At 45.8% G+C, this 18683-nt stretch overlaps 1 protein-coding gene across 1 annotated transcript; it reads right to left on the reverse strand.

The window, feature by feature from the left end:
* Nucleotides 1-222: 222 nt before the first annotated feature.
* On the reverse strand, nt 223-12303 carry LOC115750370 (pentatricopeptide repeat-containing protein At2g13600-like). Its single transcript, XM_030687669.2, has 2 exons — nt 12110-12303; nt 223-1312 (listed from the first exon to the last, which is right to left on the reverse strand). The coding sequence occupies exons 1-2, from the start codon at nt 12301-12303 to the stop codon at nt 223-225; spliced, it is 1284 nt and encodes a 427-aa protein (XP_030543529.2).
* Nucleotides 12304-18683: the final 6380 nt, after the last annotated feature.

Here is an 18683-nt window from a genome sequence, read left to right on the forward strand (position 1 = left end):
TTATCAAATTGAAACAAACACAATTTAAAATTACGCAATGAAGTCATTTAACTCAACAGTGGTCCGACGTGGTTTATTTCGTTGTGAAAAAGTGTCGATCACTATATGTGTTATGACTCTACTAGTTAATTAAACACTTAGGACTTAATTGACCAACCGGTGAAACATTTAGAACTTTTGGCGTATTTAGCCTTAGGATTTGGTGTATGTGTGATGACTCTACTAGTCTGTATGTGTTATGACTCTTTTAAACGTCTGACATGAACCGAACTTCAGGACATGAACATGTGCCTGTTTCCGCTGCTCATATGCCGATAAATTTGCACATGCAGTTAAAAGAGAACTGCAAACAAACGGATCTGGCTTGAGGCCTCTGCGTTGAACTTCCAGGTATAGCTTTACAGCTTCTTCCCCTTGTCCCCTTTGTGCGTAAGCAGCAATCATAGATGTGAGAGCCACTAAATCTCCAGCAGCAAAAATCTCGAAAGCTCTTGCTGCTTCTCCTATGTTCCCGCACTTACTGTATGCATCAATGAGGCTTGTCGCCACCTGACTGTCATTATCAAAACCCAATTTTAAAGAAAGGGCATGAACCTGCATAGAAAAATCAATAGCCTGGATGCTGGTGGCTGACTTAAGAATGACCGATAAAGTTGTCTGGTTAAAACCTATCTCCTTTTTGTATGTCTCAGCAAAGATGGACACAGCTTGCACATCCTCCCCGTTTTGTGAATATCCAGAAATTAGAGCATTCAATGCAATTAGGCCCTTCTGTGCCATCAAATCGAAGGCCATTCTTGCATCTTCCATTAACCTACATTTAGAATACATATCGACGAGTCCAGCCCTGACAAAACTATCTGCCTTTTTGTCAAGCTTCATCACAATGGTGTGCAACTGTCTGGCCAAATAATTTAGCTCCATACCAGCACAATCTTTAAGAGCACTTGACAAGGTGAACAAGTTTGGAAATATTCCTGATCTATTCATCTGTATATATAATTCCAAAGCCTGATGGTTTTGTTCATGGAGGACGCATCCAGCAATTATAGCATTCCAAGAGACAATATCAGGTTGCGATATCTCCTCGAAGGCAGTTATTGCATCTTCAAGATCCCCTGCTTTTGCATACATATCAACAAGTGCATTTTCTGAGAACCGGTCTGATTCATATCCGAGCTTTATCAAATATCCATGAGCTTTCCTTCCTTGACTACAATCCCCCAAACCTGCACACGCATTTAATATGCGAGACAGACTAAACTCGCTTGAAGAGATTAAGGTTAGCCCCCGGAATGCAGTAGAAGAACCTCTTCGCAAACAAAGATTGTATGCATGGAGCCTTCAGACTTACGAAAGAAAAAAATAATACAAATAGTCTCCGAGATTTAATCCCTAGACCGTGTGAAAATATTCACATTTCATTTATTTAAGTTAACGGAATATGCTAATGTGATTTCCAATTTGTTAAGTTTGTACGGTGGAGAAAAAAATATTACACGCCAGCGCAAAGTATTCATCTCTAGTCGGGGAAAAGAAATTTCTACCTCGGATATTATGGTGTCAGAACTAAAGCCCAAGCACTCCAATAGAGGCCACCAACCCAAAAACAAACAAAAAAAGGGACAATCTCTTTTCTTGCTTCTCTCAGTTTTTATGATGCTTTCTCTACTCTCTGCTTCTGCTTCTGGGGGTTTGAATAATAACCATTCTGTTCCCGGGAGCTATTTTTGATAGAAATAGATTTTTCTATTTTTATTCTTTGGACGAGTTTTTGAGCAGAAAAACGCTTTTGATAACGACATAAAATTTCTATTCTCGAAATATAAATTCGTTTGATAGCAGTATAAAATTTCTACGGTCATCGGCGGCCGGTGATCGACGATCGTCAAATCAGAGACCGGCGGTTGGCGATTGGCGAGCAGTGATATGCAACCTCTGACCAAAGACCGGCGGCTCTTTGGTGATTGGCGAGCGGTGATCGGCAATCTCTGACCAAAGACCGGCGGGTGGCGATTGGCGACCCTCGGCAGATGGCCGGTAGCCTCTTGCCTACCAAAACCAACAAAAAAAAAAAAAGAAAAGAAAAAGAAAGACAACAAAAATTATTAAATAATTTCAAAAAATATTAAAAATATTATTAAATATTTGCCACGTTAGTACCGGCCAGCTAAATAAACTGAATTGACATGATTGCAAAAGATTTAGGATTCAATTGGAAAAAAAAAGGTTTAGAACTGAATTGGCACAATTGCAACCGGATTAAGATTTTTTTGGTAATTCTCTCGAAAAATTCTTTTTTCTGTTTATATTTCAAAAATAGAAACGTGAAAAAATTATATTTTTCATTTCTTATTTCTATTTTGATCTCTTATGATTCGGAATTCGAGAAAGCTTTTGAAGGAGCTCCTAAAGATTAAGCCTAGAAGTAGCTGCTAAGAAGACAACCCTCGGGATCAGGTTTCGAACTCAAAGGCCCCGTGGTGATCTCTCCGAGGATAAATGCTCCTATACTAGGGATGAGGGGGTCCCGGTCTGGTCCTCCTCAAGAACCGGGAACCGGACCGTTGGTTTCGGTTCCCAAATTTCGGAACCACGGACTAGACCATCGGTCCGGTCCAATTCTCGGGCGGTTCTATGGGACCTGTTATGTTGACTTTTGAATAATATTCATGCTCCAATCACCAAATGGGGGTTGGTCCATTGCATCTCTCCCACTGTCTGTCTTTAAATTGTCGATGTATATTTTGTACGTTCATGAAGGAAGAAAGAAACAAGTAGCATGGGAATAGGGTCATTGGCCTTTTCTTTTTTTGCAGAGGAGGAAGATTTTAAGGTCATCACGTGAAAGCAAATAAAGCCAACAAAGATGAGTTTCTGTGCTTCCTCGGTTCCTTCACTTTCTTTAACCTCCTCCCCACCTTCCTCTTCTTTGACTGTTTTGTTACATTATGTTTCTTCAGTTGATTTTTGCCCTTTGTGATAAAAAAACACTTCAGATTAAAAATTATCGCGTGATTGCCTAAGACATGGAGAAGAGAAGAGGCCATGGAAAGAAAGTTTGGAACGAAAGAAGGGAAAATTGGATTTAGCATTACGATTAAAAAGTTAAAAAAAATATTAAAATCGACCGATCCGGTTTGCGCGGTCCAGTCCGGTCCTGTATCCATGGAACCGGGAACCGGACCGCCGCCCTCTAGAACCGAGAACCGGACTATCGGTCCGAGCTGTCCCGGTTCGGGCGGTTCGATTTGCTCATCCCTATACTATACGTGGTCATTCAAGCTAATTTTCAGGGTAATTTTCCGTACAAAACATGAGATACGACAACTTTTAGGCCCTCCTTAAATCCATCCTCGGTTTCGGGGATTAAGGTTAGCTGCCGAAATGTCGTAGAAGAACCTCTTTGCTAACATAGATTGTATGTATGGAGCCATTACATCACAAGATGCAAAACTCATGAAAATGACAAAACGTCTTTTCACTTTGATACAATGTGTAATGTTGTCCATAAAATTTAATTTTTTTTTCAATGTAGTCTATGAACTATTGGTACATATTCAATGTAATCCTTAGTTTATTATTTCGTCGGAATTTCTTTACGACAAAATATCTTTCACCGAAATTCGTTCTTTGGTTTTTAAATGTGATAGAGGGTCTTGTAGCGATCTTGGACAAGAGAGTTTCAAAGAATCAGAAAAATCAACACTTGAGATTTGCAAAGATTCCAATATAATAACACAAATGTTATCCGAACTAGAGTTTAACTCTATAGAGAAACTTCGTACGTACAACTCAAAAGAAATCGATACGGATAGGTTAGAAAGAAAATACACAAACGTAGACCAAATCGGAGTTTGACTCGATAGATTGGCTTAGTGAGTACAACTTCTCTCAAGAAACAACGAACCAACACACCCAAAACAATGCTGGAATTTAACTCGATGATAAAGCCTTGAACACGCTTCGATAATACACCAGAGTTTGACTCGATGGCACAATATTTATGATAAAGATAAACGCTATAGTTTGACTCAACCATCCGAAGACTACAACTAAGGAAAATAAAGTGCAGTGTGATAACTAAAGATAAGATAAATTTGTTAATTTGTTTGAGGGGGCTTGTTGACACTTAAAATAATCCAAGAGAGACTCGTGACAAGCACGTGAGGAAGCGATAATCAGCTACGGGAAGAAACACCGAAGCAAGGAACGTTTCAATCGGAAAGGTGCCACGTGTCGGGATAAATTCTGGCGCCACTTCCTTCTAGAACAAGAAAAGCGCGCGGAGGGAGGCCACGATCAAAGCGGTTGGCGGTAATCCCCACGAGGTAAAAGAAAAGGCGCGAAGACTAGGAAACCGTCATCCACGTGGCTTATGGAAAAAAGCAAAGCGTGGGGCCAAAGGAAGAAACCGCTCGGCGGTTACTAAAGAGCTTGCCTATAAATACCTCGCAATAGCAAAGATACGGGGACACACAACAAATCCAAAACACCTGTATTATCAAACTAGCTCTTAGCTCTTAACCTTTAGCCTTTAGCCTAGTCTAGCTGTAGCTTTGAGATTCCCGTCGTCGATTCAATTCCGGCGAGTATCATATCCAGAGTTAGGTGTCGTCGATTAGATTCCGGCGTCTACTCGTTAGGTTCGCATCCGTCGATTAAATTCCGGTGTTGCACCCTTCACCCATCCTGTCCAATACCGTCGATTCAATTCCGGTATTGTGTCCTATAATTCCCCGTCCGGTGCTGTCGATTGAATTCCAGCATTGTGTCCTACGTTATTCCCCGATCCTGTCGATTCAATTCCAGGGTCACGTCGAAGTCTGTCAACGTACTGTCACTATTGCGCATTGGGCCGTCGAAGTTGTCGAAAGCCCGTTTGTAACGCGCCCTTTTGTGTAAATCTATTGCATTTGACACTCTCTGTCCAAAACCGACCCAGAACTCCTTTTCGGAAAACGAACGGATTAAGTTCGATAAAAGATTCTCGCGCAAGCAACCTTCTTTGGGCCATAGTCAATCTGGGCCTAGAACCTATAACCAGCAAAGCCTTGTCGAAGGATTTTAACGGGCAACAATCTTTTTTGGCACGCCCGGTGAGACCTTTGGTGTCGGTTCGAGAGAAGTGCTATGCCACGCACACGAGGACGTAACAACATAGACGGTGGTGGAGACGAGCCCCGGGAAGAAATACAACGAATGGAGTCATCCACGGCCCATCAAGAAGACGTCGAGGTCTCTCGACAGAACGTTGAGGAGCCAAGGAGAAATCCAGAAATGACGCCTGTCATGCTAACATCGATAAGGCGGACCATCGAAGAAGTCCAGAACGAGTTTTCTGATCACATGGTACAGCGGATGACCGAGGTTGTCGGGCCATTAATCATCAACACGTATCACGAATGTGCTGCAGGACAACATGAGATTACAATTAACCTACCTTATGCTCGGGAAGGGAATGGTTTCGTACCAGCAGCAAGTGGCGGTTTACCAAGAACAACACCGCCAAATATAGGCCTTGCGGGACGGAATACTCAGCCTTTAGCACCTCCGCGGATTCTGCAACGAGGAGAGGCGTTACCGGCTAACGAACCCGGACCCTCGGTAAATGCAGACACGGGTATGTTCCCTAGACATCCTATACCCGCAGATATTGTTATGCTTCACGGACACCCTGTTCGACAAGACGAGAATATTGCTCGTCGGGAAGTAGCTGCCCAACATAACCCTGTCCCTATCAATGAACAACCGGTACCCATGATTGTCGAAAATCAGGGGGCAATACCCTTTAGGGGGCAATGGCAGGCTAGGGGGCAAGATCAATTACCCCAAGCCAGGGGGCAAGGACAGTATGGACACCGGGCCATACGACCCGGATATCGGCAGATGAATCGGGCCCTTCAACCACCAGGTCCTGAGCCAATGTTTCAGCCCGTTGTGCAACCCATATATCATCCTCCACAACCTGGATATCAAATGCCATATCAACCGCAGTACCATCAGCCGGTGTTTGACCAGGCACCCGTATACATTGACCCAATGGTAGGATACCGGGCTAATGTTTACCGAAAATCGTACCCGGATTGGATGGATACGATCCTATATCCAAGAGGGTTTAAAATACTCGAGTTCACACTTTTTCTTGGGGAGGATGATCAGTCCACGTATGAACATATCAACCGTTTTCTAGCACTATGTGGGGATGCTACACATGCGGATCACTGGAAATTAAGGCTCTTTCCATTATCCTTGTCGAAAACAGCCTTTACATGGTATCTCGCACTACCACCCAATTCGGTGTTGACATGGGAACAGATGGAGCGTTTGTTTCATGGCCGGTTTCAAAGAGCGGTGTCGAACTTGTCGGTAGTAGATTTGTCGACAATGAAGCAAATGACAAACGAGACGGTCGACCGGTTTGTTGCAAGGTTTAAACGGGCTAGGAACAAATGTTTAGTTCATTTACCAGAAAAGACATTCGCTGAGTTCGCTTTCAACGGGTTGAAATTCGAAATACGAGATAGGATGGTGGGACATCCATGTGCGGATCTATTCGAATTATCCACGATGGCAACAAAGCACGAAAGTCTGCTCAAGGAAAAAGACAAAAGGCACACCCGAAGAGGAGATGTAAGTTTTGTCGAGCCACCCGATTTCGACGAAGAATCAACGGAGCCCGTCGAAGTGGCCGTCGCCCAATTAACCATCGATAAGCCATACACTTGCCAAGCATTGAAGCCAGCAAGGATGAAAGAAAAGTCAACTATAATGGCTAAAGCAAAAGAAGCAGTGTACTATTCATTCGATGCGAATCGGGCAAAAGAAATTTTCAACATACTACTGGCCGACGGACAAATCAGGCCGACTGAAGGGCGTAAGATACCGTCCAAAGAAGAATTAGCGGGGAAGAAGTATTGCAAATGGCATCACTCATGGAGCCATAACACATCGGATTGTCTAGTCCTTAAAAAGAACATTCAAGAAGCGATTCGACAAGGAAAGATCAAATTTGCTGAAGACAAAGGGAAACCCCCGATGGATGTAGACGCGGATCCTTTTCCAGTGATGACCGGAATGGTATCTTTAAAGCGATCGAGTAAAAGCCATACGCCAACAAATTTATGCGCTTATTGCAGGCGAAAATTGGGAAACATGAGTACACCCGAGGAACGGTACCGGAAGAGCGGTCGAACCGGTCATAGCAATAAGACGCCTTTTCACATTGAAAGTGCCGGACCTCGAAGAAGTTCCAATCATCGGAGAGTTTAAAAGTCGTTTAAGCAGAGATACGATGAAGGGGATCCTACAATTGGTACTTTAGGCGAGCCAAGTGGCAAGTTTGATTATTACGTAAGCTATGGTCCATCAACCCCACATCCCCAGGAAAGAGTCCACTATGGATGGGGAAAGGAGTTCGACAGAGATTTTCGACAAGGCCTTCATGAGCCACATCGTCGACGCACTCTTAAGATACCAAGCAACCCTGTAGAAGGGTCATGGTATGAGGTGACGGAAGATCAAGAAAAGGAGAAAATTTTGACCCGAACTCAGAAGAGAAGGGTGCAAAGAAAGAACAGGGGTCCGCATACTACGGCAACAGGAGATTCCGGCCCGGTCATGACTCGATGGGCGGCAGCTCCTAACCACACCAAACTGCGGAGGCCGAGAAACCTGGTTTGGCGACGACGACCGGAAGAGACACACCCAGCTCAAGAAAAAGAGGACAAGGATACAAAGACACGGAAAACATCCGCGTCCAAATCTCGATTTAAAACCCCTGCTAGCGAGTCGGTTTCCCCCCTAAGCTCTTGTATGGTACGAGTTAAGTTACCACACGAGTTTCAACTCGAGTCGACCTCAGGTGACGGCGGCTATAAAGAAACGACGCAAGAAAAGGAAGGGGCTCGGTTTTGCTTCAGCGATGAAGAGACCATGGAATTCAGGAAACCCATGGAAGATCTCTCAAATCACTTGAGGTCGCTCAATATAAATGTCAAGATCAACGGGCGGCCGGTAATGAAAATGTTGGTGGATGGCGGTTCAACGTTAAATCTCATTCCATACCGCTTCTTCAAGAAAATCGGGAGGAATGATGACGAAATAATCCCATCGAATATACAGTTATCTGATTTCCCTGGCGAAATTACTGAAGTAAAGGGAGTATATGTCGACCGGCGACCGTCGGATCTAAAACATCGAGGACGTCTTTCTGCGTTGTCGACGCCGACGGATCTTATAACTTGCTGTTGGGACGGGATTGGATACATGGAAACCAATGTGTCCCATCGACACTTCACCAGATGCTAGCATTTTGGAATGGGGACAAAGTGGAATATGTAAAAGCAAATCCCCGGACTTGTGTTACCTGGACCCGTATATCCGACGGGGACAAAGTGATGCCGGATGATTGCCTTCGCATATCTAAGCCGCCTGAAGTGGACCCAAGAGATATTGCATTCTGCCGTTTCGACAAAGGGAGTACCGAGTGGATCCCAAGAAAGGAACCGGTGGAACCGATCAACCGGTTTTCCGATGGAAAGTCGGTCATTTGCGCAAAACCTCGGCGAGAGGTATGCGGCCTACGAGGCCGAGCAAAGTGATCAAGCCCGACAGCTTGCAGACGGCATTTTAGATTTTGAAGACTCACTAATTAAGGAGGACGACAAGATAATTCAAGCTCAAGACCCTTTGGAAGAGGTCAATCTCGGAGATGAGGCCCGTCCTCAACCTACTTATGTAAGCCAACTACTCGATCGGAGATACAAGGTTCAAATGGTAAACCTATTGAAAAAATATAAGGATTGTTTTGCCTGGAATTACCATGAAATGCCTGGTCTCTCGAGGAGCATAGTTGAGCATTGATTACCAATTAAAAGAGGATTTCGACCACACCAACAGGCCGCTAGAAGATTCGCTCCCGAAGTGATCCTTAAAGTTAAGGAGGAAATCGAGCGTCTCCTTTCAGCCGGATTCATAAGATCAGCAAGGTATGTCGAATGGTTGTCAAATATCGTGCCTGTCAAGAAGAAAAACGGCAAACTTCGAGTGTGCGTTGATTTCCGAGACATTAATGCGGCCACCCCTAAAGACGAGTACCGGATGCCCATCGCCGATATGTTGATCGATTCGGCATCCAATAATGAAATGATGTCCCTCATGGACGGGCATTCTGGGTACAATCGGATATTCATAGCGGCGGAGGATGTTCACAAGACAGCATTTAGATGCCCCGGGGCCATTGGTACGTTCGAATGGGTTGTCATGCCTTTCGGTTTGAAGAATGCTGGTGCTACGTATCAAAGGGCAATGAATTATATCTTCCACGATATGATTGGGGAGTTTATGGAGGTCTACATCGATGACGTCATCGTCAAGACGGACCAGGTAAGTCATCCGGACCACTTAGAGCAAGTTTTTGAGAGAATGCACAAATTTAAGTTAAAAATGAATCCTTTGAAATGCGCTTTCGGGATAAAAGCTGGCAACTTTCTTGGCTTTTTGGTTCATCGGAGAGGTATAGAAGTAGATATGAACAAAGCTAAGGCTATTTCAGAATTGCCATCTCCCGATAATAAAAAACAGCTGCAAATGTTAATCGGGAAATTAAATTTCTTGCGGCGTTTTATAGCTAACTTCTCGGGAAAAATCGAAGTTTTCTCCCCGTTGCTCAAATTGAAGAATGAGCGAGAGTTTATGTGGGAAGAGAAACATCGGGTGGCTTTCGACAGGTTAAAAGAGTATCTCATCAAGCCACGCGGTGTTGACGCCACCAAAGGCGGGACGGCCATTAAAGTTGTATTTATCGGCCGGCGATACAACGATCGGGAGTATCTTTGGCTCAAGAAAACGACGAAGGGAAAGAGCAGGCCGTATACTACCTAAGTAGGATGCTCAACGATGCCGAGACAAGATACACGTCCATCGAAAAACTATGTTTATCACCGTACTACGCCTGTACAAAATTACGACATTATATGTTGCCGACTACGGTACATGTAATTTGTAAAACAGACGTGATTAAGTACATGTTGTCCAGGCTAATCATTAGGGGCCGGATTGCAAAATGGGCGTTTACTCTAATAGAAATCGATCTGATTTATGTGCCGCTCAAAGCGATAAAAGGGCGAGGCAATATCCGATTTCATTCTCGAATACCCTTCGGGTTTAAAAGTCGAGGATGATGAAAATTATCCGGGTATTGTGCCTTGGATATTATATTTCGATGGGTCGGTGGCATCCGGTTCAGCGGGCGCATGAATCATGGTCATATCACCTTTTCGACAGAAAACAAAACTCATATTCAGGCTTGACTTTGAATGCTCAAATAATCAAGCCGAATATGAAGCCCCGATCGTGGGTCTGAATGTTTTAATTGACATGGGGATCAGGTCAATTAAAGTGAAGGGCGATTCTCAGGTGGTGATCAAACGGCTAAATGGTGAGTATCAATGTTTGAATGAAAACATTATTAGGCATCACCACCTGGCAAAAGAATTGTTGTCGAAGTTCGTCGAATACGAGCTAATCCATGTCAAGAGGAGTGAAAATTCAGAGGCTAATGAATTGGCTCGGATGGCGTCGGGATATCGTATATCGAAGGAATTAGCGGACCACATCATTACTCGGGTAAGGACCTTACCATCAATAGATGCCCGGGTAATGATGATTGAGCAATCTGAAAGCTCGGGAGAAACCAGCGGCCAACAAGATTGGAGAACCCCTTTGGTAAACTACTTGAAGAACCCGGGTTACGGTAGTAGGGACTTCAAAAGGAAAGCCTTAAAATATTTGTTGATCGACAACGAGTTGTATCGAAAGACAATCGACGGACTGCTTCTCAAGTGCTTAGGGCGGGAGGAAGCAATGCTAGTCATGACGGAAGTCCATGAAGGGATCTGTGGTGCACATCAGGCTGGATTGAAAACAAAGTGGTTGTTAAGACGACATGGGTATTTTTGGCCAACAATCACCCAAGATCGCATCGATTACGCGAAGGGGTGTCAATCGTGCCAAAGGCATGGACCAATCCAGCAAGTACTTGTCGCACTGATGAACCCAATTATCAAGCCATGGCCTTTTCGAGGTTGGGCAATGGACATAATAGGGAAAATTTATCCTCCCTCGTCGAAGAAGCATAGTTTCATTTTAGTAGCCACAGATTACTTCACAAAATGGATTGAAGCGGCGTCATATAAAAGCGTGACACAAAAAGCGGTTAGGGAGTTCATCGAAGAGCGAATTATTCATCGATTTGGAATTCCGGAGACTATTACTGGCGACCAAGGGACGGTCTTCACAGGCCAAGAAATACGAGACTTTGCTAAGTCGAGGGGTATCAAGATGATTCATTCGACGCCCTATTACGCTCAGGCTAATGGCCAAGCAGAAGCCTCCAACAAAATAATCATCGGATTGATTAAAAAGCATTTGGAGGACAACCCAAGGGAATGGGACTCATTGTTGTCGACGGTGTTATGGGCTTATCGAACTTCCAAAAGATCAAGCACTGGAGTCACTCCTTACATGCTAACGTATGGACAAGAGGCCGTGTTACCCCTGGAGATTACGGTGCAATCATTAAGAGTAAAACTCCAGGATGGTATGGCTAAAGAGCGATACGATGAAATGATGTACACCAATATTGATGAATTGGGAGAAAACCGAGCCACAGCTTTGGAAAAATTGATGGCTCAGAAGCGAAGAGTTGCCAAGGCTTATAACAAACACGTGAAAGCCAAGCGTTTCGACGTGGGAGACTTGGTGTGGAAGACTATTTTGCCTATGAACCTCGACAGCGAAAAATTCGGCAAATGGTCGTCGAAGTGGGAAGGACCATACTTGATAGTAGACGCCCTCCCGGGAAATGCATATCGAGTAATGGAAATTGATGGAAGAGAACTACAACGCTCAATCAACGGGAAGTATTTAAAAAAGTTCTACCCATCGATGTGGGAAATGCGGGAAGGGTTAGAGGACAAGGAGTGAGAAAATCCAATTCATTCATAAAACTTCAATACATCCCTCACTCTCTCTCTTTCCCCCTCTTTCTCTCTTTCTCTCTCTTTCTCTCTTCCTTCCTCTCTCTCTTACGCTCGCCCCAGCAAACCTTCTTTGGAAGTGCTCCCCGAAACGAACCACGAAGCTCCGCAGCCGGCACTCCAACTTGTCGTTCTCTTCCCGCGGGCGGTGATGAGCTTCAGCCAACTCTTCCGGTGTCGCCTCCAGGCTGTCCTTCTCGCCCTCCAGCCGGCGAAGGTGCTCTTTCTGACCCCGCAGAAGACCATTGGTAGAGTCCAACATGGCCTTGAGACCCTTCAAAGGGGGCCCAATGGAAGCCAAGGAATGGGTCTCACAGGCTTCAGCCGGTTCATGTTCCTGTTGCTCGGTTTCCTTGGGAGGCCTTCGCAGGTGTCGCTGGCCGGTAGTCGGGCGGTTGGAAACAATGTTCCGAAGTTGAAGGACGCTAGCATGAGAGGCATGGAGGGCTTCTTGGACGTTGCAGAGTTCCTTGTGCACCACTTCTCCGTTCTCAATCTCTTCGATCTTACACCAAACTTCATGTTCGGTGAGATCATGCTGAGACATGGTTGCCAGATTCCGGCGAAACTTATCCAGCCCTTAGTCGAAGAGCGTAACAAACTCTTCGTAGTCCGATTGGAACGGATGGTCGGAGGGAAGATTTTGAGGCGCAGAGCGGTTGAGCAGGTTGTGAAGTTTATCGAGGGCTCGCGGTTTCACCACCAGCATGGTGTAGGTGTAACTCGGAAGGGAGATAATCTCCCTCCGGATAGCCGAGAACTCACGGCTGAAGTATGTAGGGGGAGACGAAGTCGTAGAAGAAGAAGCACGCTCCATTAAGGCTTTGAGGAAGTTTTCTCTAAGAATTAAAGGGCAGAAGGGTTTGGATGAAGACGCACTCCGGGCAAGTAACCCTATTTATAGATGAAGGCCAAGGAACGGTTCGCCCCACGATGCTGAGTATCCGCCCACGACCTTCCGACGATCGAGGCGGTAAAGGATAGTGGACGGTTATCGAGGCGAGAAGGTATATCGCGATTGGTGAAACACATAAGCAACCATAATGGCGCAAGTGGCGGGTTTTCCGCTGGCTATTAACCATGACGAACCGTCATGACGATTTGAATTCGGAAGAAGAAATCGGAAACGACGCCTTTCATTAAATGCCGCATGGAAAAAGGGTGATCCTGAGAAGATCGCGTCATGATGAACTTTGGAGAATTGACACTAAGACCGGCAGTTCAATGATAGAACAAGATGATAAGGACAGGTGGCATTAATATGGAACTAGCAACAGCGGACTACAATACGTGTTGTTCAAGACTCAAGACGAAACTATGAAGTAGCATTTCACTGTTGCGGTTGGCGTCAACAATTGCCTCCTTTCGGTGGCTGGCTTGCATCATATTAAGGTGCGATGATTCGCAAATTGCCTCTTGCTGTTTGATTGCCTTCAATTGTGCAGATAGTACTTGCGGGGTGGTACAACCGTCACTTTCCAGGGTATCAAGAACACTACGTCGATAAGCCGGCTCATTGTCGGCAAGAAGGGAATCTGTTTCCAACTTGTCGATAATCGCTAGTTCACGCTGCCTTATCCTGAAGGACCGTAAAGTCGAGCTAAATGTGAGGAAAAGTTCATTAATGGCAAATCCAAGGGCACGACATTGGACCGGATAGGGCAAATGGGCCGGAAAAGCAAGGAGAGCTTTGATCTCATCCTCGACGGGCGCTTGGTTACATATGTAGGCATATCCTCCTCCTAGTAAGTCATGCGGGCGTGACCACTTGCCGCGAAGGTATGAATAGTCGCAGCAAAGAGTATTCGATGGGCCGGTCGAGGCACTTGCCATGTTCATATGAACAACCCACGATTTGTTGGGTAAGTCATCCGTGCGGCCATCAGAAGCCGGTGAATCATCCGGGAAGAAAGTCGGATCAATAATTACATCAAGCAAGAATGCGGGAAGTACTCACTTTCATTATCAGATTGCTTATAACAACAGAGGGTTTACCTTCATCAATTGGTTGCTCAAGTATAATGCTCGGAATAATGAAAGAAGCGGGTCTTCTTAGAGGATGCGATAAGCCCAATGAGTGTCGACAGACTTTCGAGAGAACGTCCATTGCACCGGTTGAGAACAAAGAGGAGCGATAGGAGAGCCACCACTTGTCGAAAAATGAGGTGCTACAAGGATGGTCAGAGAAGCGGACAAATACAAAGCGCCCGAGAACGGCATGAACAACTTCGATATGGCCCATCATGTCGGTTACCTCTTTCTTGCGGCCAGAGAAAGGGAAATTCATGGAATACACCACCGGCATTGGAATCCCCCGAGTAAGCCCGAATTGGCGAGCACAATAATGAGGATTATAAATCTCAAGTCTCGATGAGAATTTGCCCCCACCGGACAAATTCATAGCTAAGTCAGCCGGGGCTAACACGCTCATCCGGAAAAGACAAGAATCGAGATCTGCACTGGAGGAGCTATAGATATCATTATCGACGTGCAGCCTGGAGAAATCAAAACCGGTGAGAGACAACGGTTCGGTAAGGAAGTCATCGAAAGCGGTAAGATTGTCGGGGGCACAGCGAAGGGCCCGATTGAACGCCATGGGTACATCACCCCTTTTTGAGGATTCGGTCGTCGAAGTGAGCGCTTGATTAAAAAACATATGAGGAAAGTACACTCGGACCCAATGGTGTAGAATCCATAAATGACTCGAAAAGGGGGCGGGATGATTATCCATCGGCGAAGATTGAGCATCCGACAATCCCCGATATAATGCAGCCGGGAACATTCGGCCTAGGCCAACATCAACACCACATGCCAGTTCATAGGCCATATCAAGAAATTCTGAGGAAATTCGACATGTGGGGAGACAAAAGACATATTTGCAAAGCCAACATAAAATGAAGGCTGTATGTTCCTCGAGAAGAATGGGTCCCGAAGGTTTAGCATGGCGATCCATGAATTCGCCATATGGCGGGTCAATGCAACGGGACATATCAAGGGAAAATTGGTCGTCCGGAGGTTGAGGGTCACCATCGATAAATGGAGAAAGACCAGTCAGAAACCAAATATCAAGAAGGGTAGGGGTCACTGGACCAATAGGCAAAAAGAAACAGTTCGATGACGGTGACCAAAAGCAACACAAACTACCGACGAGGCCATACTCCGAAGGATCAATGAATGTACCGCAAAAGGACAGTAGGACATCTATCCTGGCTTGTGCCCACGTGGTAGCCGCTTCTCCTTCTAATCGTTTGTACCGGTTGTAAAACGATGGTCGAAGCTTGGGTATGAAGAAAATCTATAGTTACTCGACGACCAAGCGAGGCACGGATAATAGATTGCTCGAAGGGTAAGACTTCTTGGGAGAAGCGGGGAAAGCAATTAATCGGTGAAGAGGGAGGTGGCAAACTTGTGAAATGCGGACCCAAAATTATGTGACCATTCTTTGGGTTGGTGATCCATGAAGGATAAAGAAAGTTCCCTTTTGGCCTCATTGTGAGAGAAGGCGTCGAAGCGCGACAAGCGTGGAGCTGCGCAGTACTCATGTGAACTTGATAGCAGAGTTCATTTGGAGGCAATCATTATTTATAAGGGATTTTGAAGTAACCGACTCGGGATTGTGATGGCGGTTACTCGGACGTGGGCAATTACATGGATCGTGGCGGAATGCAATACGGAAAATAAGGAGAAAGAAGGGGAAATTTTATTGACGAAAATCGGGATACAAAGCCGCCTTGATTCCCTCAAGCGGTTCACGAGTAAACGTTCAAACTTCTTATTTTTATCTATGTACATATTCCTAGTATGACGTCGGTCTACTTTCGCTCTGCATAACCCGAGCGCAATCGGCTCGTTTCCTCTCTTCTAACGAAGCTGCGAGCGTTTTCAGTTGATCTTCTATAGAGGATCGACGAGAAAGTCTTGTCGATCGCTGACTTCGAGTCTCCTCTAGTTCTCTCTCTATCGCCGGCCTTTGTTGCTCCAGGGTAGCCTCTTTCTTATCTAAAGCAGCAAGCTCGTCGACGACGGATTGAAGGGATTGTTCTCCTTGAGTTACAAGTTGCCTCGCCTCTTGGGTCTCGGAACCGGGAGAAAAGAGCCGATCGGGAAAGTTCGACAGAGCAAGCACCTTGTCCCGACACCGTCGAAAATGCATGAAGGGAGTAAGAAAGTGCTCCAAGAATGCTTTCAGCCGGCGGACTAAGCTTTCGGGAAGCTTCGCGCTGATTTCCTCTTTGACCGACCACTCCATCACGGATTGGATGTTTCGAATATTCGATGGGTTGTCAACAAAAGAGGCTACCCCTAAATGAACAAGGTCGAGGGAGCAAGATAACATGATTCCCAGTTTGCTGAAAATCTCTGAGTCGGGTGAGTTGCTTGATTCGGGCATACTCGGGTGATCTGAAGAGCGAGAAGAGCCAGCGGGATGAGCTTGAACGTCTTCGATGGGCGACAGAAGAAGAGAAGCAGCGGGAAGATCCCAGATAATATCCGGAGATGAAGGATCTTCAGGTGTTGAGGAACTTTCAGCTATCAAAGGAGCTTCGACTATCGGGGTCGGGACAATAGCAAGGGTCATCGAAATAGGTTCCCCTTGAGGCTACGTAGGCGAAGGAGCCGCGGGTGCAAACAGATCCTCAGCAATGGCAATATTGCTAGACACCCCGGCGGGTGGATCAAGATCTACCAAAGGATCTTCGGGACAAACAGTTGGAGACGCTTCGACAGGCCAAGGGACTATCGGAGATTCCACCGGAGATTTGTTCTTCTTCGCTATCATCTTTCGCCGTTTAAGAGAAGTGAGCGTCTCCTCATCAGCTCCGTCGTCGGAATCGTCACCTAACGGCGAAAATAAAGCAAAAATCACCTCGGGCCAGATATCTTGTGAAGACCGGGAAGAAAAAGACCCACCTGAAACAGTCGTCGGACGTTTGCGACCACCAATCGAGAGGGCTCTGGTGGCACCCTTTTTCCCGGTTTTCTTCAAAGCGGGACCGAAGGGCTGTATCCGGCTGCTCTGGAGGATGGATGAGATGGCATCTTCGAAAGGGCTTTCGAAGGCAAAGGACGTCCACCGGGTCGTAAACTCGGAAGTCACGCCAGGGCTGGAGCGAAGTATTGTTGGGATATCCCACGAAAACCGGCGATGCATCATGGTGGTAATTTCGGCACGACAGGTGAACGGCCCATCAATCTTGATGTTATAGATCTTCTTGTCCATCGATGAGAAATCCATGAGATAAGGGATGGGCATGGGCACTGCTTGTCAAAGGCCAAACCGCCTAGCGCAGTATTGGGGGGAGTATGGTTCAAAATCAGGATAGAACCTTCCCTTGAGACATAGCTTGATTGGAAGGTCCCGAGGGAAGAGGACAAAGGTCCAAAAATCACGGTGGTTGAACCGTTTTAAGGTTCGAGAGTTAAAACAAAAATCGAATTCACCTGAGCGGTAAGGAAAGAAATCTATTCAATCAGCCTCGAGAGATAGAAGTTGTCGAAGAAAGAACCGAAAAGGTCGAACATCACCGGGGACCTTCAAGGGGACAGCTTGGAGTAGTCGTATGCCAAGCTTCAAGGGAACCATGTTGGGATTGAAGGAAGGGACGCTCTCAAACATGAAAGGGAAGTAAAATGCAATCCAAGATTGAAGAATCCAGAGCGGCCCCGACAATACACCATCCTCTTGAGAATTCGACATTAGCCGAGCGGCATAAGAAACACTCCTATACAGAGATGCAAGAGCAAGAGGGCCAAGGGCAACAAGATTCCCTTTTGCTAGAAGAAGGGCGAGATCGTAATAGTCCTTGGACACTTTGAGTGTTGGGCTAAAGAATAGATATTTCGACAGAACTTAAAAGAAGGAAGGCTGTTCGTTCCTCGAGGAAACATCCCCGGACGTTTTACTATGGGCATCGATGAACTTCCCATAAGCAAGAGAATCGTCAGAAATGGGGCAATCCTTAGTTTTTCCTAGATTCTTGACCGAGGCCCCATAAGGAGAGAGACCAGCTATGGCGAAAGTATCTAGAAGGGTTATAGACATAGGACCCCACGGGAAGAAGAAGCAATTAGTGGAGGAGGACCAAAAGCTTGTAACGGACCCTAGCAGAACTCTATTCAAATCATGAGACAACATGCTGACCTCAAGTCTTTGTCCGATTTGCGCTGTTTCCCGGAGGCCAACTGTTGGAGTATCCTCTTGAAGCCTTTGGAACCAAGTATAAGCCCTGTCATCAAATGACGGAAAACTCCTAAATCGCTGAGCCGGCATGGACCAAATGTCCTTTAGCGAAGAAGCTTGAATGAGAAGCTGCTCATCGGCCCGCATTGGAAAGCAAGACCGAAGAGATGATGGAATATGGTGGTGATCATGGAGACTAGGCCCGAGAATGAGACCGGCGTGCTCTCGTCGAGAGTTCAACAACTTGAGGAAACAATGATCAGCGTCATCACTATTAATGATCCCATCGAAGCGGGCGATGAGTTGGTGAGGAAGGAACTCGGGAGTTTCGGTCGCCATGAAAGCTTGGAATGCTCAGAGAAAAGGGTTTAGGGTTTAAGGGAAAACCGCTGATGAAGAAAGACGACAATTGGGAGCTTTTTTAAGATCCTTAAAAAGCAAGATGAAAAAGGGCCAATGGA

Source organism: Rhodamnia argentea, chromosome 3 (assembly GCF_020921035.1).
Source record: "Rhodamnia argentea isolate NSW1041297 chromosome 3, ASM2092103v1, whole genome shotgun sequence".
NCBI classification, from domain to species: Eukaryota; Viridiplantae; Streptophyta; class Magnoliopsida; order Myrtales; family Myrtaceae; genus Rhodamnia; species Rhodamnia argentea.

Excerpts from the sequence above, each read along its gene's own strand:
- LOC115750370 (XM_030687669.2), bottom strand. The coding sequence starts at position 12,303 with ATGTTGGACTCTACCAATGGTCTTCTGCGGGGTCAGAAAGAGCACCTT. Across the intron at positions 1,313-12,109 it reads GGGGAGCACTTCCAAAGAAG|AGGTTCTTCTACTGCATTCC; the intron begins GTTTGCTGGGGC and ends TTGTTTGCGAAG.